At 31.8% G+C, this 27,604-nt stretch overlaps 1 protein-coding gene across 1 annotated transcript in view; it reads left to right on the top strand.

The window, feature by feature from the left end:
• LOC114328281 (transcriptional repressor protein YY1) overlaps positions 1-27,079 on the top strand; it is a 29,756-nt gene extending 2,677 nt beyond the window's left edge. The window contains exons 2-6 of the mRNA XM_028277095.2: positions 8,304-8,489; positions 10,337-10,559; positions 12,039-12,158; positions 12,212-12,321; positions 19,899-27,079. Of these exons, the coding sequence (XP_028132896.1) occupies positions 8,304-8,489; positions 10,337-10,559; positions 12,039-12,158; positions 12,212-12,314 (632 nt within the window). The 3' untranslated portion in view covers positions 12,315-12,321; positions 19,899-27,079. The remainder of the gene's footprint in view (positions 1-8,303; positions 8,490-10,336; positions 10,560-12,038; positions 12,159-12,211; positions 12,322-19,898) is intronic.
• Positions 27,080-27,604: the final 525 nt, after the last annotated feature.

Below are 27,604 nucleotides of genomic sequence, written 5' to 3'. Positions count from 1 at the left end.
TATATATTAATGACATAAAAACAAAATACAAAGAATGCATAGACCAAAAATATGTAAGAGGAAAGTATAGTATTTTTACTACAAAAGCGATATTACGTAGGTCAAAATTTTTGACGTAAGAGAACTGTCAAAACATTAGAATGTGACTTTTCATTATTGCCATGTTTATTAATAACATGGCAATAATGAAAAGTCACATTTTAATGTTTTGACAGTTCTTTTACGTCAAAAATTTTGACCTACGTAATATCGCTTTTGTAGTTAAAATACTATATTTAACAGTACTTACAAATAAACATATAGATTCGAGGAAGTTGAGAGGTTTGAATATCTAGGAACAATTTAACACGAAAACCAAATGAGATGAAGAAATCCAAAATAGACTAATGAAAGTGAACAAGTGTGTATGTACCAACGAACTGTCAATACTGATGGAATCGCCATGAAGCGAATTTAATGTATTCAGGATGAGATAGAAGATAATCAGGTAAAGGAGGGAAGATAATCGCCATCTTTCATAAACAAACAAATTGACAGTGCTAGTCAGGTACATCAGGGTTGCCAGATTGGGGTATTTTCCCACAATTTTGGGGTAATTTGAAAGCGTATAGGGGAACTTCTCTAAGCAGAAATGGTTGGGAGATTTTTGGGGTGAAAATTATGGAAGATTTTAAGGGGTCATGGGAAATTAAATTTGCGAATGTACACATAGAACTGTGTATATTATACTCTCATATAATCGAAGAAGATAGGACCTATGAATTATTTCCAGGGCCCTCTGTTGATAAGTAGTATAATTTTTGTTTACTGTTGGTGAATGTGGTTTGGATCAGGACTAATGAAGATCTGAGAGAGTTATATGGGTTGCGTTGCCCAGCATACTAGGATTAATAAGAATCCAACAACTAACATGTCTAGGACACATACAGAGGATGCTAGAGGGTAGACTACCAAAAATGCTACTAATGGATGTAGAAGATGATTTAAAAAGACTCCATATCACAAAGCACTGGAAGATAAAAGCAATGGACAAAAGCAGATGGAGGGGAATGTTCAATTAAGGCTTACTAGGGGAGAAACTATCAATATAATGTAAAATAGGTTTCCTTTGATAATTTCCCACCTCTATTAGTTTCATCTCTTTTTATTTCACAACCAGTTATGTTTTCCGTCTTTTATGTTATTTTAATCTATCCCTGTATATTAGCTTTTATAAAGGGTCTTCTTCTTCTTTTGGCATCATAACCCTGGATGAGTCTTTGCTTGTCTGGCTATATCCTTCTATTCATATCTCTCTTGTGCTCTTCTCCTCCATTGTCTTATATTCATGGTGTTCAGGCCATCTTCCACATAATCCAATCATCCAGTTCTGGGCCTTCCTTTTTTTCCTCTTCTTATCAGCTTTCATTGTAATATTTTCTTTACTGCTTTATCCATCTTCTTGTCTCTACAGTTGAGTCCGCGAGTCTTTACCCGTGAGTCATTAATACCTGGCGAGATAAAACACATACTTTTTATCTAGCATCATTCTCTTTCACGCATGAAACTAATGACAAGCCAGCTGCCACCTGTTATTAAGTAAAAACACATGTTATTTTTATGAACGATCTAGACTCAGTGCATTGAAAAGAGATAGGTACAAAGAAAGACGATTGGGGATATTTTCACATATTTTAAGTACAATTTCTGACGTTTTGGTTTGTTTACTTTTGTGGCTATCAGTTTGTTGAATTTTGTGCCGTTATTTTGTCAAATTTTTGCATTTTGAAGTTTTTTATAGTATACAAACAGTCTTTTCACAACTAATTTTATGGAGTTAGAAATTTTACGTTAAGTTTATGTTATTTTACATAAACATACAAGTAACCTCATTGTTGACAAAGTTAAGAAATGCTTGTGTTTAATGTTCTGCCCTTAGATTAATGAAAACACCGAGATGTAACATGGTTCATTGCGCAGCGTGCCAAATTCTTCTTTATCCCTACCTACGCCATTCCACCAATTGGAGTGGACATTAGCAACGTATTGTGCCGAGAACCGCCGATAATGTTCGAAGCTCATATTTTGTTTCGTGCCGTTGAAGTTTAACGCAAGCAATTAAATTGTGAATATCAAAATAGTTTCTGTTTTTTTTGTGATTTTAGTGTCAAAATGAGTCGATGTATTGTAAAACAATGTGTATACAACAAATCTAAAGTATGCCGACGTGATAAAAGAAGTATTCATTTGTTTACGTAAGTATTGAACAGTATTTAAATTCAAATGCCACGCCGGTTTGTTTACATTCGACACCAGGGCCAGGGTGGTATTAGGTCCGATTGTTTGTAATTGTAAAAAGTACCGAGTTACTTATTTTAGCATTGTATTGCTTTGTTTATTTTTTTATATATGTATATGCTCAAGATGTCGTAGTCTGTTAGTTGTTTATTCTAAATATATATTAATGCAATGTAATATAACTTAAAAAAATATTACAAAAATTTAGACACCATATTTCATCAAACTTCTCACATAATCATTATACAGGGTGATAAAGTAAATAAAGCATGTAAACATAAGTTAGTCATTATTACTGATTAATACAGTTACTTTTGATACATTACTTTAATTTGATGGTGTATAATAAAGAGTGTGTGATATTATGGATATGTAGATTATGGAGTTGACTTACAAACGGATTGTCATTCAATTGCCAAGGAAGCAATAGTATTTATGTTAGTATGTATTAATAGCTCTTGGAAACTTCCCGTAGGGTATTTCTTAATTGATTTATTAACTGGCAAACAAAAACAAAATTTAATATTACAATGCTTAAATTTGGTAAATCAATCTGGTGTAGAAGTGATATCACTGATATCAGTAACTTTTGATGGTGCATAAAATAATGTGACAATGGTAAAGGAGTTAGGGTGTAGTTTTCAATTAAATTCATTAAAATCTACATTTACTTTACAAAATTCAAATAAAGAAATTGCAGTTCTGTTCGACCCGTGTCATATGATAAAATTATTAAGAAACACACTAGGAGATAAACTAATTTTAGTTGATGATAATGGTGAAACTGTAGAGTGGAAATATATTAAGGAATTAAATAAACTCCAAGCGGAAGAGGGGGTTCATTTACGAAATAAACTTAAAAAATCTCATATTAATTATAAAAAACAAAAAATGAAAGTAAGGTTGGCAACACAATTATTTAGTAACTCTGTGGCACATGCTATTGAATATTCAACACAAGTTTTACAGTTAAAACAATTTAGTAACTCTGCTGCTTCGGTCAATTTTATTCGTATCTTAAATAATTTGTTTGATGTTTTTAATTCTAGAAATATGTCACAAAAAGATTATAAAAAGCCTTTAAATACAGAGAATTATATCAAAATAATGACTTTTTAACCGAAACTGCTGAATATTTAAAATCATTAACTTTAGTTAACGGGGTTAAAGCTTTGCGAAAGCAAGAGAAAAATGGGAGTTTTGGGATTTCTATTTTGTATTAATAGTCTTCAACATTTGTACAAACAATTAGTGGAAACAAATTTATTAGTGTATATTCCAACCTATAAATTAAGTCAAGATCAGAACTTTTTTTGGGTTAATTAGATCAATGGGGGGTTATAACAATAATCCAACTGCTAAACAGTTTAAGGCAGCTTATAAAAAAATGTTAAAACATTTAGAACTAAGGGATAGTTTTAAAGGAAATTGTATTCCTTTAGAACTGATTACAGTTATGGCTCCTGAAAAAATAATTAATAAGTCTTGTGGCAGAGAACGAATTGTTGAAGACGAATGTGTTGATGAAAACGATGACATATCCAATACGAATTTTATATCACTTCAATTAAGGAACTTATCATTTACACATTACAAGAGAGAAGTTATTATATACATTTCAGGATATGTCGTTTATAAAATATCGAAAATTTTGAAATGTGAAGACTGTGTAAACGCATTTATAGGAGACCGAGCAGACTTGTTGACATCATTCATCAACCAGAGATACATTAAATTTAACTTATCCATCCAACGATGTTGTTATTATTTGCTCTACTGCCGAAAAAGTGCTACAGTGCCACATAAACATTAATAAAAGTATTAATGTTAATATTGTTAATGTCCAAATATTAAAAGAATTAACAGAACAATTATTATTTAAGAACTTAAACAACCATTTCAAACATTATTCCTTTTTAGAGTCACATTATTCCAATTTATTAAAATTAATAATTTTCACCTACATTAACGTCCGAATTCATCATTATAATAAAACAATTATAGATACTAGTAAAAGTAAAAGAATTTTTCATAATAAAGTGACATTCTCTGGACAATGAAAATATTTTTTAGTTTTTGATCATTGATTATTTTTATTGTAAAACTTTATGTTGTTTTTTGTGATTAGTCAATACGATTAGTGTAATTAGTTAAATAAGTGTATATTAATTTGTGTTATATTCGGAACTAATTCGATAAATATTATTAATTATTCTGAATCCAACTCTGTTTCATTTATGTAGAAGCTCCCCACCCCCTGCAATTCTGTTTAGAAACAAGGCAACATTCGCCCAGCTATCTAAATAGGTTCATGTTACATCTCGGGCTTCTTAAATCTATGGTTCTGCCAAAGTAAATAAAATCACAAAAAGGAAATATGTTATCGATTTTTTTTATAAATTGTTTATTTATTTATTAATCAATGATAATAAAAGAATTTATTAAGCTACTTCAAATGTAGCTGTAATTATGCACCAAAATTTTAAAGCAAAACTTAAATTTGACATTCTATTTATTTGATAACGTCATTTTGAACTAAATTGCACACACTTTTGTTTATATAGACAGGATAGATCAAGTCTCACAAGTCAGAAAGCCAGTGGTGGTGGTGTTCTTGTGTTTGTGAATAAATCAATTTGTTCTCGGAGGCTCAGGGTAATTCAAGACACAGTGGAACATTTATTTGTATCTTGTGAGTATATGGGAAGTAAATTTATAATTTCAGGAGTATATATTCCACCTAGCATGCCCATAAATTACTATAGAACTCTTTGTGACGCCGTGGAAACCATATCGATAAACTACCCATCTCATAAATTATATGTATTTGGTGATTACAATCTTCCGGAAGCTCAATGGTCTAATGATGATTTTGGTGTTAAAGTAGTTTGTCCTAGTACTTCTTCAGCACTTCCAGTGGCTCAGTCTTTTGGTTACCTTCAATTACTTCAAAAGATAGATATTCCAAATAAAAGGAACATTTATTTAGATTTATTGTTCACAAATGATAAAGATGTAGAATTAAGTTTGGCAAGGGAACAAATTTTCAGAGATAGCTTACATCATGTCAGTTATGAATGTATTATTAGAAATATTTATAAGAAACAGGATCCCTCTGGTTTATTTTATGAAGACTATTACTATGATTTTCAAAATGCCAACTACTTGGGTCTTAATGATTATTTGGCAGGTATAGATTGGGAGCGGTGTCTGTTGTACCAGGATGTAAATACATCTTTGGAGGTTTTTTATGAAGTCTTGAGTTTGGGAATTTCTTTTTTTGTGCCTCTAAAGAAATATAAAACTGGGACGTATCCTAAGTGGTTTTCATCTGAGCTTAGAAATCTTTGTTACCTTAAAAGAGCAGCACACAGAGCCTATGTCCATACGAAATCCTATGCTAGTTATAATGAGTTTTCTAGGTTGCGAGGGGAGTGTAAACGAGTCAGGGAGGTATGTTGGCAACACTATTTAATTAAGGTGGATCAAGAATTTAAATTAAATCCTAGATATTTTTGGAAATATATCCGAGACTTAAAGTCAAATCATTCTCTGCCTCAAAACATAATTTACAATGACAAAGAAGCCAGAAATGGTCAAGAAAGTGTTGCATTGTTTAAAAACTTTTTTGAATCAGTATATACTTCCAGGAACCAGGATGATTCACTGTCAATAGAGATACCTGAAAATGTTTCTGAAAGTTTTAACTTCACTTATATTTCAAAATTAGAAATTTTTAACAAAATCTTGGAGCTTCCTAATAAAAACACACTAGGTCCAGATGGGGTACCAAACAGTTTACTTAACCCATTCGCTGCCGATCACGCGCCAGCGCGTGATGTGGTAACTTCAGTCAGGTGCCATTCACGTGTCAGCGAGTGATACGGTTACTTGAGTTAGGTGCCGTTTAACAAACTGGCTCCTGGTCAAGTTCCGGTTTCTTCGATTGGCAGCGAATGGGTTAAGCACTGTATTTACACTTTAGTTGTTCCATTATATTTACTATATAATCAATCTTTGAAGTGCTCAATATTTCCAGATAAATGGAAGCATAGTTTTATAATGCCTATATTTAAAAGTGGGGCAAAAAATCTTGTTACTAACTATAGGAGTGTCTGTATCCAGTCATCAATCCCAAAACTATTTGATAGCTTAGTAAGTGATCAATTGAAGTGGCTCTGTAGAGGATTAATATCCAATAACCAACATGGCTTTTGTGCAGGTAGATCTACGGTCACCAATTTATTATCGTATCAGATGCAAATTACAAAAGCACTTGAAAACTTTCAACAAGTGGATTCTATATATACTGATTTTTCCAAAGCCTTTGACCAAGTAGATCACCACACATTACTCAATAGGCTTTATAATGTTGGGTTTAGCATAGACACTCTAAAATGGATTAAGAGCTTTTTGTCTGACCGTCAGCAAAGAGTTAAAATAGGTTCGTATCAATCAGATTCTATAAATGTTATCTCAGGAGTTCCCCAAGGAGGACACTGTTCTCCGATTTTCTTTGTTTTATTTGTAAATAGTATTTTTGAATGTTTTAAGAACTGTGAAGCCCTGGGTTTTGCAGATGATTTGAAATTTTTTAGAGTAATTGGCAGTTTGGAGGATCAAAAACTTCTGCAGGAATATGTTGATAGATTAGATCAATGGTGTAGAATAAATAAGCTAAGGTTAAACATTTCTAAATGTTGTCACATAAGCTTCTTTAAAGGAATTAGAAAATTGAATACTTCATATTCATTACAAGGGATAACAAGGGGTTATATTTGATAAGAACTTAAGTTTTGTGGAACACATTAATACAATTACAGTGAAATCATCAAAAATGCTAGGTTTTATAGTTAGGAGTTGTAAAACTTTTTCTGTAAATACATTCAAAATTCTTTATTGTTCATTAGTTAGGTCTAGATTAGAGTATGCTTCGGTGATATGGTCTCCATATCATGCAGTGCACATTACAACAATTGAAAGCATTCAGCATAAATTCTTTCGGGTGTGCTCTTATAAACTTAAGTTAATTATAGTAGATCATGAGTATAGTGAAATTGAAAAGCAACTTAAGTTACAATCCCTGGTAGATCGCAGGATTTGTGCTGGATTAATATTTCTGTACAAATTAGTAAATTGTACAATATATTGTACAGATCTATTGAATCAATTACACATTGGGATTCCCTCAAGAAATAGGAGAAATCGTTCTATCTCATTTTTTTGTACCATTTCACTGAACAAACTATGGTTACTACTCTCCTTTAGATAGATATGCAAGAATTATAAATCAGTATCATCTAGAGGTCTTTGGTATTAGTTTATATTATTTTAAAAGTCAGTTAAGGAGCATAAATTTTTAGATTGCAATATGACGTGATGTAACCTAGTCTCTATTTAAGGGTGTATATGATAATGTATAATGGAAATAATTTATTTTAAATTTTTAATTTAGAATTAAGTTTATTTTCAATCTGTTTACATATTGTTATTTATTTTGTTAATTGTAATTTGTTAATGGAATTTTCTCGTAAAAAAAATAAAAAAAAAATTTTATACTATAACCCGTGATTGAAGTAATACCCACTTTCTGTCATTTACTGTTGCGTTTAGTAAATTTCCGACTTATTTCGTATGCTTTAAATGATGACGCACAGGTAAAGACTCGGGGAGTCAACTGTACACGTCCCAGCCTTGACAGTCTTTGAATTTTCACAAATCTTACAATATACACTTCATTCAATTCATTAACCTCGTCGTTTTTCCTGATTCTCCATGTGCCGTCTTTCTCTTGCTTGTTCTAAGGTCTAAAAGGTCCAAATTGAATATTTTTGATATTTTCCATCCTATTTCTAGTTTTTCCTCACCTGTGTGATTTATTAATGGCACTAAGTACAGTGAATTTTAATTTGTGTTTTAAAATAAAATAATAGACTATTTGCATCTGCAGAGAACCACATTTTTTGGTCTCACCACACTTTATGAATTTTTACAAAGAATATAAAAGGATATATTTTGTCTTATAGATGAAGGTTCTAACCCTGAACCAGATCCAGATTACACTGAATACATGACTGGTAAGAAGATACCAGTTGATGGAATACCTGGATTGGATTTGTCGGATCCAAAACAATTAGCTGAATTTGCAAGACCTGGACTTAAAAGTCCTAGAGTTCGGAGACCAAATCAAGATACAACAGACAGAACCATAGGTAAGACTAGAATATTTTTAAGTACTTATAGTTTGAGGATTTTTATGCACCACTTAACAATTTGTTTCCACAAAGGTCCCTCAAAAACCTTTTTCTTGTATAATGATTGATATGTGAGGCCCCCAGAGCAACAGTAGCCTAAGCCACAAATTGAGCATTTTTAGATTAATGTATCAATAAATATCAATAAAAGCAGCAACATTAGATCTGGATTAACAGGAGCCTATACAACCTACCTCTATATTTGGCTAAATGGCGCTACATAATTTCTTGTTCACTTAACCACATATACTGGAAATACGAATGCAAAGACTACATTTATCTCAAAATTTCGTTTTTGGACTTAGGCCACTGTTGCTTTGATAGCCCCAGTTCATCTTATGGTATTGATTACTGTCTATTTATTTATTTATTTATTGAAATATACATCCACCAGGTATAAACCCATAAAGGTGTACATAAGAAAACTACATACATTGACTAAACACTTGATGACAAAATATAAAATAAAATAAAGAATAACCAAAAATGTTTCTGTTGTGAATACACATACACAATAATAAACAAAGACCTTAATAAAGAAAAATAACATGGCATCAATTCGATAAGCTATTGCGTATTTCGCGTTTAAAGATGTTAAAACTAAGAAAAAAAATGTCCACAGATCTTAAGTTATTGACACTTCTGCACATACTTTTTATCGGACAATAGAAATTATGTTGCGAATTAGGCACCGAAATATGAAAAGTTACACCTGAACGTGACACAGCTCGTGGTACATTAAAGTCTACAAGACTAAGCAAAACATCGCTATTAATTAGGCAATTGACAATTTTGAAGATGAATATTAGGCCGTTTATTTCACGCTGCTTACGCAGTGAATGGAATCCAAACTCAGAAAGGAGTAAATTATAGCTATAGCCTCTAACCGGATATCTGTTATATTTTTTGAGGTAACAATATCTTAAGAATCTTTTTTGAACAGATTCAAGATTAGAGACAAGTTCTGCATGATTAGGATTCCATACCACGCTGCAGTAATTAAGTTTACTACTAACTAGTCCAAAATATAAACTACGCAAAGCTTCCACAGACGTTACATCTCTGCAGCTTCTAATAATATATCCTAAAGATTTGGTTGCTTTAGAGACCACGGTATTAATATGAGTTGAGAATGTTAATTTACTGTCAAATATAACACCAAGATCTTTAAACTCTGAGGTAGAAGACAGTAAAATGTTGTTGACCTTATAATCGTAATGTATGTTATTGATCTTTCGGGTATAGGACATTACTTTACATTTCTTTATATTTAAGGATAGTTGATTATCGAAACACCATTCATTAATGGCAGAGATATCCTGTTGAAGTTTAACGCAGTCGGAAATATGGTTAATTTTGCGAAATATTTTTATATCGTCCGCGTACAACAGTGTTTCAGAGTCTACGATGGAGCAGATATCATTAACAAAAAGGAGAAATAATAAGGGACCCAGATTTGACCCCTGAGGTACTCCAGACGTGGCAACAAAACGAAAAGATCGAAAGCCTTGATATTCTACGAACAAACTCCTATCAGTTAAATATGATTTCAGTAATATTTGAAAGTTATTGGAAATTCCAAACTGATCTAATTTTGTTAGCAATTTATTGTGTGAGACTCGGTCAAATGCTTTACTGAAATCAGTGTATATGACGTCCATCTGTTGTCTTGAATCTAAAGCTGACGAAACATATTCTGTAAATATACAAAGATTTGTTGCCGTACTCCGAGTCTATGAAGGCTGCACTAAGATTTTGCTGTTCTCCCGGTTATTCATTTTGTTTAAATACTATATTTGTTTTAGCTTGTCCTCATAAAGGCTGCAATAAAATGTTTAGAGACAATTCTGCAATGAGAAAACATTTGCACACACATGGACCTCGTGTTCATGTTTGTGCTGAATGTGGAAAAGCTTTTGTAGAATCTAGTAAGCTCAAGCGTCACCAATTAGTACACACGGGTGAAAAACCATTCCAATGCACTTTTGAAGGATGTGGGAAGAGGTTCAGTTTAGACTTTAACTTAAGGTAAGTGATCTAAATTCAACCAGAATAAAGATGTACATTGAATAGTAAAATATTTGATTTTTTTTTTAAATATTGTTAACTCATTCACTGCTGCCTCAGTCAATGTGACCAAGAAAGTAGCTTTCACACAAGCCATCATGGTCAATATGGCAGATTTTTTTTTCATTTCCACGCCAGAGATACATTTCCACAAAGTTCTTAATATGGGTGAAGTAAATTCTAATATTTCTTTTATAAGACTTTATTATACGTTGATATCTACCTCCGTTGATATCTAGCCCAAAGAATGAAATTTTTTTCCACTTGGAATATACCTACTGCCCGGCCTGATCATAAAAAAAACCATACAAAAAACTCTGGCAGTGAACGAGTGAATATTTGGCAATAAATTATTTGTATACTCCGTCTAATATACTTACCATTGCACGGCATCCGCATCATAGCCTGTGACGTCACATGATACCAACATGAAAAATTTTTTAGAATCATTTTGCCGAGTACACTGGAATTACAGCCACTAGACATATTTTATTATATACGCGTAGAAATAATATTTGAAGATTTCTATTAATGTTAACTTAAAGAAATGCACAATAATATGTTTGATATTATGAAATAGACAAAATACACAAATGTATAAATAAAGCGCTTTTATGAAGCAATTTGTTCGGAACACTCTGTAACTGTAATCGAATGAAGGTGATATTTTAGCATAAATTGGTAATATTTATTTGACAGTTGCGGTGATGACACTTCATATTTGTTTTTATTCTTTACCATAAGTATTTGTTTTATTAAATTTACTGTTTTTATTATTTACTTTAACATAAGATTATAACTTAATTCTTGTTTTCTATTTCTAATGTTTGTTGTATAATCCACTTCGCAATAATTATGTGATATATTTGATTTAAAATGAACTCAAGAATTTTTTGTAATTGGGCAACAATGTCAACTTAGATCTCTGACGTAGGTAATGACATGCAACGGTAAGTATATTAGATGAACAGTAGTTACATTTTTATTATCGTATATGGAGCCATCCAAAAAATCATAATTGCTGTGCAATAAAATCTTTGATGGTTGGAATGTTAGTAACTTCCACAAAATAGTACAAACACTAATTACATACAAACATAATTACATACAAACATAATCTAACTTGTTTTTGAAAATACAATTTTAAAATAAAAACGAGTTAATCAAAAATATATTTAAACCCTTTTGGATACCTTTCTGGTATTTTCAGAAGAATTTATCAAGAATGTGATAAAAAGGAAGGTTATCTAACATAAAATAGTGCTACATGCAGAGGTGTATGCAGGAACTGCAAAAAAAGTTTAAGCAAAATGAAATTTACCTTTTTTTAGGTGACCAGAAAGGAAAAACATTTTGTGCCGTCCATGTCTTATTTTATTCTCTGTTAGAACCTTTCTAGGGTCTGTTTCTTGATCTGTAAGCTTTTTTTTTTTGTTTCAGAACACATGTTCGAATACATACTGGAGATAGGCCATATGTATGTCCGTTCGATGGTTGTAACAAGAAATTTGCACAATCAACTAACCTGAAGAGTCATATTTTAACTCACGCCAAATCTAAGTAAGATTTTTCTATATGTCTGATATAGTTTAATACTTAAGTTGATCTTTTAGAAATAAAAATAATTTACAACGTGGTACAAATAGCATACAAATGATCCAACAACCATACGTTATGGAAGTGGCTGATCCTGATTATATTGTGTATGCAGACTAGAATTTAGGTAAGTACAAACTTTTCTTACAAAGTTCATTCATTATTCCATTTTTCATCCAGATAACAAATTAAAACATATATAGTAGGAAAAATAAAAGATTACCCATGAGCGGTAATATTAAACACATCTTTTCTATGTTCCAGAAAATAATAAACTAGTACCAGTACTATAAGAACAGCTTATATAAGTATTTTCTGCACTAAACTACTTCGATTTAACAATAAAATATTAGTCTAAAAAACCTCTCCCACCTTATGTTCAGCATTTCGTAATACTTGCAATATTAGCAAAATTATTAAAAAGCCACCTCAATCGGATTTCTTTCAGGCTTTAGAAACATCAATAATTCTAATTCCCTCATATTCTGAACTTCACACACTTAGCAAAACTACCCTTAATGATTATACTGCAAAATATCCTAATCACCTGCAAATATATACCGATGCTTCAAAACAAAGTGATGGTGTGGGCTGTGCCTTTTATATACCATCACTAGATGTAAAAGAAAAATTTAAACTTAATTCCAATACATCAATATTTTCAGCAGAAATCATAGCTATCATACAAGCATGCCAATACGACGAAAATAAAAATCTCAAAACAAATAAACATATTATCCGATTCATTATCAGTTTTAAAAAGTTTCTCTAGTCAGCTAGACGAAAATTCTGTTAACGTAAATCCCTATATCAAAGAATTAAAAATACTATTATCTAATCTAACAACTATGAAGTATAATATAGTATTCACGTGGATTAAAGCTCATGTTGGTCTCGAAAATAATGAAAAAGTAGATCAGTTGGCAAAAGCCGGCATTTTCAGTGGCGAGGAAGCATTGAACGATATTGGACTTCAAGAATGTATAACCATTAGTAAAACCAGACTACATGATAACTGGAAACTTTAATGGAATCTATACTGTATAAATTGTCCGACAAGGTATACTCTTTTACATCCGAAAATCCCGACACGATTATTGGCATAAAAATTTAGATTTTTCAAGACACGATATTCTCTCGACTAAAATTTGGCCATGCCTGTTATCCCGCACATCTATATAAAATCAATGTAATGCAGTCGGATTTGTGCGAAAATTGCAATACAATAAGTGACTTGGATCACATATTTTTTGCATGTGACAAATATGTGACCAAAAGAAATCTATTAAATATGCAGCTATTGCAAGAAAACGTTTATCCCCATAGAATCTGATGAACTTAATAAGTTTGAACAAACCGTCAATCTTTGTGTAAATTGAAACTTTAGATTATAAAATTAGTTGTGTAAATTAATAATTACAGTCGACTCTTGTTAATTCGAAACTCGAGGGACTCTTAAAATATTACGAATTATTGAGTGTTTGAAATATCAAATGGTTCGAAATTTGTGAGAGAAATTTGATTATTTATTAACTGCTACTTATTCTATAACGATGACAAAAGTTTAGACGTACATTCGTGTACATACATAATATGTGTATTCATGTCAATTCAGTGGTCGTTGGCCAAAAGTAGATATGTCCACATTTGGTACTTTTCGGAACAGTAAATTCAAATTTCCACGACGGCTATAAAACTACAGTTTTAGCTTATATGTGAACTCAAATAAACAGCTGTATGAACATTAAACTCAAAACCAAATATAATATTTCCGAAACTGCGATTTTATGGACATCGTGGACATTTGAATTTGCTCTCTTGAAAAATATCGAAAATGGACATATCAGCTTTTGGCAAACGGCCACTCAATTAATCAATCTTTCGAAATAACTCTATTATATCTACTGTTTTGCTTCAAAGCACATTGCTGCTGCTCAGAGTGCACAATAATTTTTTTAAGAGAAAAAATGCCTGAAATGCTTTTTCATCACTTTCGTTCTGTAGACAAAAGGTTTGTAAGGTATCGACTGAGGATCTTGCTTCCTTAACTGAAATAAAGGCGCGTTGAAACAAGTTTGAAAACTGTACTTACTGCAATCTTACCGCCTCTTTCTCTCTGCAACTTTGAATTGTCGAGTGTTGGACGCTGATGAGTTCGAATTACCGCGTCGTTTTGTCACATAGCAATGATTTTTTTCGTTCGAATTACCAAGTGCATAAAAATGTATTTTTTTTTTTTTTTTATTTTTTTATTTTACAAAATAGTCGCATCAACCTCGGAGGTTATTAGCGACATATACATATACATAAGGTAATTTATTTACAGATGTTAGATTTTGTTAAATACATTGATATCTTTAAGGAATTTTACCAAGTGTTCAATTTTACAATTTTCTCCTAAGATTTCACTTGTTGATCCGATGATGTGGTTGTTCTGTCTCTGCAACTGGTATTTTGGACACTCTGCAAGTACATGCTTAACACTTAGTGGGATATTACAGTTTTCACATAAAGTGGGATTAGTGTGACCAATTATGTGTCCGTGGGTAAGTCGGGTATGTCCTAGACGAAGGCGAGTAACAATGTCATGGTGAGTTCTGTTGTGAATTTGAGATTTCCACGGTTTTACAAACGTTTTCACTTCGCGAAGTTTTGAAGTTGAACTGTCTCACTGGTTTTGCCACAGATTTTTGACTTTCACTTTAATAAATGATTTTAAATCATTAAGAACTACATCTCTCACTTCACTCGCGGTTTCACTGTCCCTGGCTTGTTGGGCTGTCCGATCCGCCGCTTCATTTCCTTGGAGGCCAATGTGTGAAGGAACCCATAGGAATTGTACAATATGGTTGTTGTTTTGAATGGTAGCTAGTTCTTTTTTAATTAGGAAAGCAATTGGATGCTTCGTGTACAGTTGGTTAATGGTATGGATGGAACTGAGGGAATCGGTAATTATAAGAGCATTGGATATATTACTGGAGTTAATATGAACGAGAGATTGATAGATGGCGTATAGCTCGCCAGTATGTATACAGCTTAAGGATGGTAGTTTATACTCAAGTGTACTATTTGGAGTAATGACAGCTGCCCCAACTCCAGTAGATGTTTTGGAAGCGTCTGTATATATATGATAGGATTTAGAAAATTTTGTTAGTTTGTTGAATGTTATAGTTATAATTATTGAATGTTCAGCTCCTGGGATAATTCAGTCGATGTATCCGTGTCAGGTTCTTCATCCTCGTAGTTGTCTTTTGTGAGCTGTCTCGTAATTTTTTTGTTAAGCTTTGTACATTTCAATTTTAATGAGCGTTCGGATGTATATGAATGAATTTTGGTTATGAGTTTTTTAAATCCTAGAATGTCTACTGTATATTTATTTACAACGCTGATAACATCTTTTGTTCCATGAGCGTTTTCAAATAAATCAACTGTTTCCTCAAAAGTTAATATTTGCTTTTCGGAATTGAATAATTCTTTAATTGGTTGCATTAGCGTTTCTAATGGTATTGTTGATATTTTTGTTTTTATTCTTTTTTGTTTCTGAGTTGGCTTTGAAAATACATCGTCACTAGCTGATGTCTCAATCGGGGGTGATATTGCTTCAGATACAGTTCGTTTGGAGGATGATTTAGATGTATTTTCTTCGTTGGATACGCTAAATTCTTTTGGTGCTGGATTCTCTTTATTTTCATTAACCGAGCAAGAATTATTGCTTAGACTGGAAGATGAAGGCTGGTTAGTTATGACTATGTGAGGTGAGGGGGCTGATGAGGTGGATATATTTGGTTTAGATATCACTGGCATTGTATTATCTGTAGTTGATGTATCAAGAGGTGTTAGGTTGGTTGTAGATAATATTTTTGTTAGTGGCGTTGAATTATTTGATATGTTTGTAGAAGTGCATGTTGTTGAAGGTGTAATAGCAGTCGTTTCTGTTGAAGTTACTGTACTAGGTTCGTTTCTGTTTGAAAGTGTAGCAGTTGGGACAGCTGTTTCTGAGTGATTTACATTTACTGAGCAACTACTGGAAATATGGCCATGTTGTTTGCAAATGAAACATAAGTTGTCTAATGTCAAAAAAATTCGATTTGTAGTATCTTCATGAGTTATTAAAATGGTATCGGGAATTGGACCTGTGGGTGGAGATACGTAAATATGTCGACGGAAACTGAGTACATGTTTGTATTCAGGATTGTTGGTTCCTATTCGCAAAAATGACATTGATGAAGTTGGTTTTAGCCCTAAGAGCAGTAGTTCGTTTTCTATTACCTTGTGCGGGATAGTGGGAGAAACATTGGATATTAGGAGTCTTTCACTTGGAGTAATTAGTATACGGACTTGAATTTGTGTATTGTTTACAGTGATGAAACCTCTACTGTTTGAAAAAAATTCATCTACGACTTGTTTGGTTGAGAAATAGATACAGATACGATTGTTGGTGATTCTTGATGAAAAAATAATGTGTTTTGGACTAACTAAAGCTCCTACCGCTAACAAGTATTCTTCTAATTTAACATCGTTGAGAGAATTAAAAACTACTGCTTGTAGCTTGGATGGATAGATTGTTTCTTTTTGTCTACTAGCTGCAGCAGAGTAAGATAAAGGTTTTTGTGATGTGGATTGCGATAATGATTCATCGCTATTATTAGTGACGTCGAATTCCATTTCTCAACACCATTTGATTTTCCTAAGTACGGACCTGTTCCGCTTCGGATTTTGGTAATTGTCTTTAAAGACAAAAAATTGGTGTCGATTAATGACTGGTGTTGTTTATTGACGGTTTTATAAAATTCTTTGGTTATGAAATACTTATTAATAGAAAAATATGTACTCACAGAAAATGTTTTTCTATACACACTTAACTAACACTATTATACTTGATGTTAACGTAGTGTAAGAATACTATGATTGGTTTTTGTAAGTTAAATTTACTATTTGTCAGGATCGATCAAAAAGCATGTGTGCTTATTCGATATCAGTGCCGGACCTCATAAAAATGTATTGATTTAGTTCGAACTATAAAGAGATTTTGTAGGGAACTCGCGATAACTTTGAATTATAGAGAGTTTCGAATTATCGCAGGTTTGAATTAACGCGAGTCGACTGTATTATCCTTACTTAGTCTGTGGTTAGTCACCCTGAACGATCTGGGTGCGAAAAGTTTTTTTCCCTTACCTACCCTGGATTGTTTTTGTAATGGATTCGTAATGGTCTTGGTGTATGGTGAGGCGTCGATTTCAAGAAGTGTTGCTGCAAAGGCCATAAAAGAAGAAAAAAAGTATTTCATGTACAGTTACGATCACTGAATAGTTTACATCTTAATTTTTATATTGTAATACTGTAAAATTGCAGTGTCGTACGGATTTCATAGTGTTGAAACATAAAATAACGATATCAAACTCCTCCAAAATGGTTATAATGAATTTGAATGATGCACAAAAGCAAGAGCGATTGCCAAACTCGAAAAAGGTTTGTTTTTAAGACAAGTGGCTGCAGATTTGGACGTGAGCCATATATGTGCATATAGAAAATTAAACAAAGATTGGATAATTTTGGATAGATATAAAATAAAATCGGTATTTTCAAACCAGACTTCCTTGTTTTCATTATTAACACCATAATCCATTCCATTCAAAAAAAACTTCTTTCTATACTTTCCATTTTGTTAAACTTTGTAAAATATATTTTTATATTATTTTTATTTTTTAATTTTAAATAACCTATTCTAGATACACCACTGTTAACGTCACTTTGACGTAAAAGGTGAGTTTAAACGAGGTAATAATTTAAAAAATCGGCTCCTAGATACGTAAGCCTGTAAACTATTCAATGACCGTAACTGTACATACTTGCGTTGGCCAATTTTTTTGTGACACGGTGACAGAAAAATACAGCGTGTTTAATATGTTCGTTTGTAGGTAATTTTTCATTTTTCCCACTGTATTTATGTAATGACAGGACAATAACCAGTTTCATAGACCATCATCTAGGGGTTAAAATAGAAGTAAAAACCGCAAAAAAACTAGGGAAAAAGACTTGCCTAATTGAACTAATTGACAAGGGGACTAAAGAAAAATTAATGGAAAATAAATAAAAATTGATGAATATAAAAAATTAAAACACATTGACGGTTAAGTAAATACCGAAACCTCATAAGTCAAGCTTTACAACTTTTTAGGAGAGCGAAAAAACTTCGATACTCAGTACATATTTTTACTTTGTTATTATTAATTTAATTATTACCTTGAAAAAACATGCCAAAACATACTTTTCATTGATCTAGGATTATGCCAGAACATTCGGAACAATATTTTCAACCCGAATTCTCATATATCTAAAAATCGTCAAATTTTGACTTATTTGGTTTTGACCTTTCGCCGACGAAATAGTATAAACCATGACCTGAGTAAGGCAGAAAGGAAAATGCAAGAAAGAAAAGACAAAGTATTAATCTCAAGACAGATAATATATGACATATATTCCAAAAAGTAGATAGATTTAAATATCTAGGTGTAACAATAGACAGCTAAAATGACAAGAGCGCAGAAATTACTAATAGACATGAAGAGAAACCAAGAATCATAAAAAGGAAAATCCAAAGAAGAATTCTTGGAAATAACCAGGTATGTAACCTTGGAGATAAATAACCATATAAATGCAGAAAATAATAGTCATACATGTAATATATAAAGGTTCAAAGTTTGAAATGGCTAGGGAATGTACTAAGACGAGAAGAAGATAAATTATTAATAAAGAAAATATTAAAGTGGAAACCTACAATACAACACCTAGAGGGAGACAAAAGTGCAGATGGGAAAATCACGTCAGAGAAGATATCAACAAAATAAGATACCTAACTCGAGAACAAAGATAGAATGGAATGGAGCTTAATCACCAGTCAGACGAAATACACAACAGACTAAAGGAAGACGGCAGAGAACAAGAAAACAAAGAAGACTGAGTGATCCCCACAAAGTCTGATATGAGTTAAATGTCTTATGCATTATATTTGAATTATTTATGATATACAGTCGAACCCGCTTATTGGAATACCGGTTATAGGAATGTCTCGGTTTAAGGAATAAAAATTTGAGGTCTCGAAACGTTTCTACTAGCTACCAATGATTGGTTATTAGAATGTCCGGGTTATAGGAATATTTTTGGTTGACATGAAGGCTATTGCAATAAGCGGATTCGACTGTTTAAAGAACCTTTCATGTATTGTACCCTCCTAGATCGGTGGGAAAATGTACGCCGAAAAAAACAAAATTCAGTTTGGCAACACTGTGTGACTGTTGATAGTAACATATCCCTTTTAAGATAAACAGAACTGTAATTTAGTCCAGTCAAATTAATATATTTATTTGGCAATAAAAATGAGATGTTTCAACCAAATAATGTTTCAAATATGATGTGCAAAATAATTTTGAATTGGTTTCCGCCAATGAGCTTTCTTTTTTATCATCAAAGTAGAAAAAACTTTAAATTTATCCTTTATAATCATTATCATCCAGTTCTCGTCTAATTATTTTCACTGTACTAATATCCGTCGACTAATTTACAATGATTAATGCGATGTTAAATTATCATCGTTAGCGGCTTCTGGAATGTCTTACACATATCTAATTTCGTTGATAAAATGCGCATTCCCACTGATATCCACTTTGACCATACCATACCTTACAATTTTTTTTTTGTTTGCAGGAACCATAAAAATCAAGATGAAGTGTATTTAGTTTTTGATTACCGTCAGTCAAGTAACATACCTCTTTAGTTTATTAATCGAATTAAGGTTGGCAGGACTGTTCTTAAGCCAACTTCCAATAGCAAGTGTACTGAGAAGTTTTTACCCATATTTTTTTGCGTTGTTTTCAATTTTCAAATATTGGAGTACATTTTAGGGAGATTAAGTATTAAATCTTATAAATATTATATTAGGATGCAAATTCTAAAATTTATATCGAGGGATAGTAAAAATATCCCGCAGAGTGGTAATTCAACGTACCAAATTGTCACGAAGTATCAGTTTTATGTTACGCGCAGTTACAAAAACGCATTTTTGGGTTGGTGGAGTTCTAGGCCTGGATCCCGCGTACCAAAAATTTTATAAGTTTGTCAGAAAGTGCAATGACCTCAGTTTTTTTAATAGTACTGAATGATTTACTCTATCAAAGGCTTTTGCTAAATCAGTGAAGATAACATTAACTTGAGAATTATTTATGGATGAAGCAATATAGTGACTGAAAATGCACAGAATTGTTTGAGTTGATTTTTTGTTTATGAAACCATGTTGTTCTTCCATTCAAGTTTTTGAAACATGAGTATTGGTACAGTCTATTGTACATATTTTTTCCAAGATTTTTGAAAGAGAAGGCAATACTGTTATAGGACGATGATGTGATATTAAACTCGTATTTCCAAATTTGTGGATAGGAGTTATTCTACCGGTCTTAAGCGCATCCGGAAACGTGCTTGTCTCTAAACATTTATTAAATATCATTTGTAGGGGATGTAATCCCTAAACTTCTGAATACGCCTTAAACAGGTAAGAAGGAATCCCATCCACACCTATAGCTGCACTACTTTTTAAAGACTTAATTGCAATATTGATTTCTTCAAGAGTTATACAATCAACACATAATTGTTCAAGTCCATATTCTTTATAGGAGTCTGTTATTGTTGGATTAGTGTTATAATGTATAGATTCAAAATAACGTGCAAAAGCATTTGCTATATCACTTTCAGATTCGTAACATTCATCTTCATGTTTATATTTATATTTAAATGTTGAATTTGATCTTTTCCCTTTTAGGTACTGCCAAAACTCATTAGGACTATTATTTATATTACCTTCAATATTTTGAATATATTCTCTATAACAGTTTTTAATAAGTTTTTTAACATCTTTCCTAACTTCATAAAACTTTTGTAAATATGTGTCATCTTTTTTTGTTTTCTTAAAAAATTTATTTTTTAATTTAATTTTTTTAATATCAATTCTTTTGAATACCAAAAAGGATATTTCCTTGATTGGCTTACCTTCTTATGTGGTTATTGGCTTACCTTGTTGGCTTACCTTCATTGATCTAGTATATGATAAAGAGTATTATAAAATTTATTGACACATATTTCTGGATTGTTTGAATTTGAATTGATACATTCTTGCCAATTAGTGTTGTATATCAGATAATGCAGTTGAAACCTGTAACCTGTTCCACAATTTCAAACTTATTCCCGTGTTCCTGTACATCAAAGTTGGTCCGACTAGACACCGTTAAGCTATTAACAAATTTTCAGCTTGCTATTAATAAAGTTTTTTTGGTGCGCGGGATCCAGGCCTATTTGGGCACTAAAAATATAATAGGCCAGTCAGGATCAGTTGTAATATGATTTTTTCTACAGTATTTTTTTTGTATCAGTTGACATTTAACATTGGTGACTTAGTGTAATAAGTTTTGAGAACATTTTAATAGTAGTAACTAAATTTGAAAAAGTTTTGAGTCGGTAAATAAGTTTTTCATCAAAAGAAAAATAGCTTTTGTCCATTCATCTATAGATTTGTGCGAATAGGGATGTACTCAAGATAGATACAACTCACTCCAATTGATTATGCAGGGATATATTCAAGGAAAAAGAAGCATAGGAAGACATTAAATATCGTGGCTGCACAACCTGAGAGAATGGTATGGATGTAGATCAAAGGTATTTTTCAGAGTAGCCGTCTTCTAAATTCCGAATAGCTATGATGATTGCTGACCTCCTTCGAGGAGATGGCATTTGAAGAAGAATCAAGATGATGACATAAGTTTAGCATAATTTCTTGTTTTGACATCTCGTAGACCCAAATATGTTCCATAATAGTTTCGATACCAAGGCAAGAGTATAAGTTTGTGGGTTAGTTTGTCTTCAAATGGACGTTACTACATATATTTCCTTTCTTTTATAATTTTACTATTACTTTTTATACTAGATCTCTTTTTTTTTACTCACAGAAACTAGTATCGCAAAATTAAGCAGCTTGTCATAGAAACCACAACAAGTTAAACAAGGATAAAAATACCATGTCCGACATGCCAAAGGCATGTCTTGATACCTTGTTTATGAATTTTGACGTTTATAATTTTCAATGACAGTGACATTAGCGCATTTGTTGTGTTTATTGGAATTTGTAACTTATATTGTGTTTATTTTATAAAGTTATCTTGTATTAAATATACTATAACATAGTAAAATAAAAATGTACAATATAACTTAATAAAATACGTCCACTGATAATAGCCATTTCCTAATTATTAAATTGAGAGTATGTATCCATGATACACATCGATTTATGTTTCAATTAATGTTTTGATTTAGCTTGTTTGAAAATGAATCATGACGTTTAGGCAAAGATAAAGTGGAACAACTATATTAAGACTGTCTTCCATCTTACCAATTTTGTGTTTGATATTACTGTCTCTTAATTTTTTTTATAAATACGAATCACAGAGAATAATAATTGTTGAATCACAAAATATCACATGTTTTTCCCAAGCGATAACATTATTGTCGGTACCTATAATATTAGAATTTTATTAAAGTTCGTCCTCTGTATTTTTGCTTTGATTTTGGAATGTAGAGGAACTATTAATTTCTTATTAGCTTTGAGCAATAATTAGGCACTATCGACTAAATAATTAATTTTTTTTAGTAAAATTTATAAACTCGAGATAAGAAAATGGATTGAACTAGTTAAATAATACCGAAATCAGTTATAAAAACAGTATAAACGCGCTGTCACTTGTCAGTTACATAACTTAAAATCCCTAGTCAGCGAATCTATCATCGTAACATTGCTGTCTTTGTTTGATGTATTCCGTTGTATGCGTTCTGAGCTTCGCTGGTGTCGCTAACTAGCGGATTACTAATGCAACTTTAGCCGGAAATTTTTAAATTTAATATTTTCAATTTTTTTCTTTTAATGTTTTTAATTTCAATGTTTTAAATTAATCACTTTGACATTTATGTCAAATTTCCAGAAAACGTTCACTGACTTGTCACTACTGGCGCTCACGAACTTTTAAATATCCCCTCTACGTACGAGCTCACAGCGTATACAGATATGGTAATTTCATAATTTTAGGTTCTGTGAGTGGAAAAATAATCGAATTTAAGTCATTTTTGTGCAAATATATAAAGGACCGACTAAATTAATAAGGGAAACTCCGCAGGTCGGCTAGTAGTTACTTTTATTCAAATTCATCTAGTAATTGAAGTAATCTGTGAGATAATACTAGATACTTACTTCCCACTCAAACAAATTTATCGATGATTTACAAGATAAGTGACACTATGGCAATTTTCTGCAAACCTTATCAAATATTCACACAAAATCATATTAAACTTAATAATATTTGGTAACGATTGACCTGGGCAAGGTTATGTTAAGTAGCGCCCTCCTAAAATGCTCACAAGAGCAGAGAAATCAGTTTAAATTATAATCTTTTATAATATGAGTAAAATAAAGTGTGCAATAAATATCTTCTTCAAATTTGAAGATAATATGTATTCAAATTTAGACCAGCAGTAAAAACTAAAATCAACTTAAGGAAACACTCCTGTCAGACTTCATTAGAATACAAAGATTGCAATGGGCCGGACATGTGATAAGAATGGGAGAGGATAGGCTACCAAAAAGAGCACTGAATGCTAGAATGCAGGGGAAGAGACCGGTTGGAAAGTCAAGAAAGCGCTGGGGAGACACAGTAAACAGCGACGCACAAGCCCGTTTAGGAGTCCGTGTATGGAGAAGAGCAGCCACAGACAAACGAGGGTGGAGGCAAAAAATAAAGGAGGCCAAGGCTCAATTTGGGCTGTAGTGCCGTAGAAGAAGAAGAAGTAAAAACTAAAATATCTATTATCTATTTTTTGCTTGTCCCTTTTCTTGTAAATCAGCAATACATAGGAATAAAAATATTACACTCTTTAAACCTAGTTCGTAAACTTATAAAGTGCATATCCTGAAAACGAAGTATTATTCTTTAGGTTGTATTTAGATAAACAACACTATTTTAGGTATAAATTGGGATGGCGATTCGTTTTAAAATGACTGCTCCTATTTAAAGTGGGTGAATTACGAGGGTGTATCAAATATAAAAAAAAAACACTTTAGTTTGCGATACTCCATTCCGTCGATCTCCATATTATTATTGATATCGATACTATCGAAAGAATATATCGATACCAAGATAATCAATCGATATATAAACGGCGTCAGCGTGTATTGAATACTGCGTAGTGGGATGCGGAAGGGGGAACTGGAAGTTAGAACTAGCCAATTGGGATCGAAAATAGAAATCGGGCTCTCAAATCTGTTTCGCTCAACTTAAACTTTTAGTATAGGAACCGAAGCTTTTCACTTCGCAATTTTTACAGAATGGATCGATTTAGTTGAAAATTTGAGAATAAGTACATAGTGGATAGTCCAAGGATCAAAATCTATATGATGCCGAAGGGCGCTTTTGCCATGGGGGTAGTTGCCACCCCATCTCGGGGGTGGAAATTTTTTATTGTATTTTGACTGCAAAAGTTGATAAAAACATTCATTCTAAGCAATAAATGTTTTATACATTTTTTTGATAAAATTAACAGTTTTCGATTTATTTGCTATCGAAAGTGTTAGTTTTATATTGAAAAATTAATTATTTTTCGATATTATACTCATTTACAATTCACTCAATTTTTGCCGTAGAAAAAATTTTTCAAACCAAGTTCTTGGGAATTAAATAACCTACAATTTCATATTTAAACATTTTTTAGTATCTCTGCTGCTAATGTTTCTATTTTGAAGAAAATGGCATTTTTTACCAAACTACAAAAATTTGTTATTCGCTCTTTTAACTCCAGTTTTTTTTAAACTAATCATTCTAAGCCATTCAATCTTCTAAAATCTATTAACAATATATAAATAAAGAAGAATGAATAAGGCTAATGACTAAAAACACCGCTAACTTACATTATTATGCTTCCAATTAGATTTCTCCTTTTTGTTTCAAAAAAATATATTGATTTTTTAACCCTAACTTTTTTATTTTTTATCTTAGAAAGTTTGGTAAAAAATAATTTTGTAGGTTTTTACAAGGTCTATAAGGCTATTAATATTAAATCCTTTTAAAACCCTCAGTCGCAAAAAGATATACTTTGAAAGGGTTGGTAACGGTGGTTTTTGCATGTTATTACAAGTTTTAATTGTCAATAACTCACACAATTTTTGATGTATTAAAAAACTTTGCAAACCAGCTTCGTGGAAATTAAATAAGCTAAAATTTCATGTTTAAACATTTTTTCGTATCTCTGATGCTAATCTTTTTATTCTGAAGAAAAAGGCATTTTTTACCAAACTACAAAAATTCGTTATTCGCTTTTAACTCCATTTTTTTTAAAACTAATCATTCTAAGCCGGTCAAACTTCTAGAACTTTTTAATAATACATAAATAAAGAACACCAAATAAGGTCAATGACTAATTTAAATTAGGGTAGTGATTAGGGGGTTGTTTCGGATCACTTTTTCGTTAAAAAAAAATAGGGACTGACATTCTTTTCATTATGTCACTTAATTTTTGAGTTAGAGACTTTTTTTATTTCTGAAGATAGATATTTTTTAATACTTTAAAAATTAGTTTTAACAAGTTATCCTCGAAAAATGCACAGTTTTCCCGTCTTTTGACTTTGAAACTACAATATTTAGTATTTGACGAAGAAGTGCTAACATATAATAAAGTATAGCTCGATTACTATTGGTCTTAAAGAAAATTAGAAAAAACAGTTTTGTTTATTTTTTCAAAAAGTACATTTTTGTTAAGCAAAGTTGTTTTGATAAAACGAAAACTTTTTGAGTTATTAGCAGAAAACTGACTAAAAACATTGATTTTTTTTATATAAAACTGACATTTTCCATAGCGAATAAATCGAAAACTATTAATTTTATTAAAAAATGTGTTGAACGTTTTTTGCTTAAAATGAATGTTTGTACCAACTTTTGTGGTCAAAATGTAATAAAAAATTTCCACCCCTGCCCCGTGGTAACAGCGCTTTTCGGCATCATATAGATTTTGATTCTTGAACTATCCACTACTTATTCTCACATTTTCAAGTAAATCTATCCATTCTGTAAAAATTGCGAGGTTTTATCCTATTTTAAGCTTTATTACTTGGACTATTTCCCTTTCGCGCTCTCGGGGGTATAAACATTTCCCATTTTTTCTAAATTCGTTATATTTTTCAGAGAAATCTTACTCGGTTTTTCACCTATTACTTTAAAATGAAAAAATCGATTATAACCGAAATAAAAAACAGAAAACCCGATTATTTCGGAGTAAAAAACCGATTTTATGTTATAACCGGTAGGTTTATCCCACCCCTAGTTTACAAGAGCAAATTTTTATAAAATTAGGTGCCATTTATATTTGATATACACTCGCTAAATCCGACCTGGTGCCAGCAAATAATCAAAAAGCTTTGATGTGTTAAATTTTTTGTTTTCTAACAGAAATAAATATTCTAAGATATGATGCAAAAACATGTTAATGTTATCTTTCCAATAGCGATTACTACTCAAAATGTCAAGTATAAAATATCAAGTGCACTGACTGACTTAAAATTATGGGAGTTTTGAAAAAAATATTTTTATATTATGTGTAAGAACCCAATTAATGTGACTTCTTTGTATTTTATAAGTACAATCTGAGATTGATCGGATATATTTCATTCGGTTGATTTCTAGTAGTTTTGGTTACGTGATTTGTGATTTACTTTGACTACAAATACTTATTTATAATTTAGATTGTAAGTTATTGTAAAATATTAAAGAGTTAAATGTACATAAAATAAATAATTTTTCAATTAATTGTCTTTTTATTCCAATATTTGCCATGTATTTAACCCTTTCAGGATCAAAGACGAATGTGTTCGCAAAAAAAATTCGAGCCGGTCGGACCAGAGACAGATGAACATTCAGTGATGGAGGCCTATTAGACCAGGGGATTTGGGGATTTAAAACAAAAAACACCGGAATAAATTGATTTTTAACTACAGGACTTACAACTTTTTGGAATGTGTTCAGGGCCAAATTTTGTTACTCTGTGGTCGCTGAACACGAATACGTCATCAGAGCCGACCCCCCCCAATCCAGTAGCCGACCCGACTACAACCTGGCGAGTAGAGTTAATACTAAGCCACGTCATCTGGAATTTCGACACTAAATTGATGCAAGCAGATTACTCGTAGACCGGGCTGTATCGTCGCCCCCGCTAGCGAAATTATGCTGATTCGATTTTTTGAAGTTATACTTGTTTAGGCGCGATATGAGGGTGATTTTTTATCATTAATCTGCGCGCATGCGCACACCGACAGTATGGTATTAGTCGTTATA

This window comes from Diabrotica virgifera, chromosome 3, assembly GCF_917563875.1.
Source record: "Diabrotica virgifera virgifera chromosome 3, PGI_DIABVI_V3a".
NCBI lineage: Eukaryota > Metazoa > Arthropoda > Insecta > Coleoptera > Chrysomelidae > Diabrotica > Diabrotica virgifera.
The sequence above is the reverse complement of the archived record's forward strand: the minus strand, read 5'-3'. Positions and strand labels throughout refer to the sequence as shown.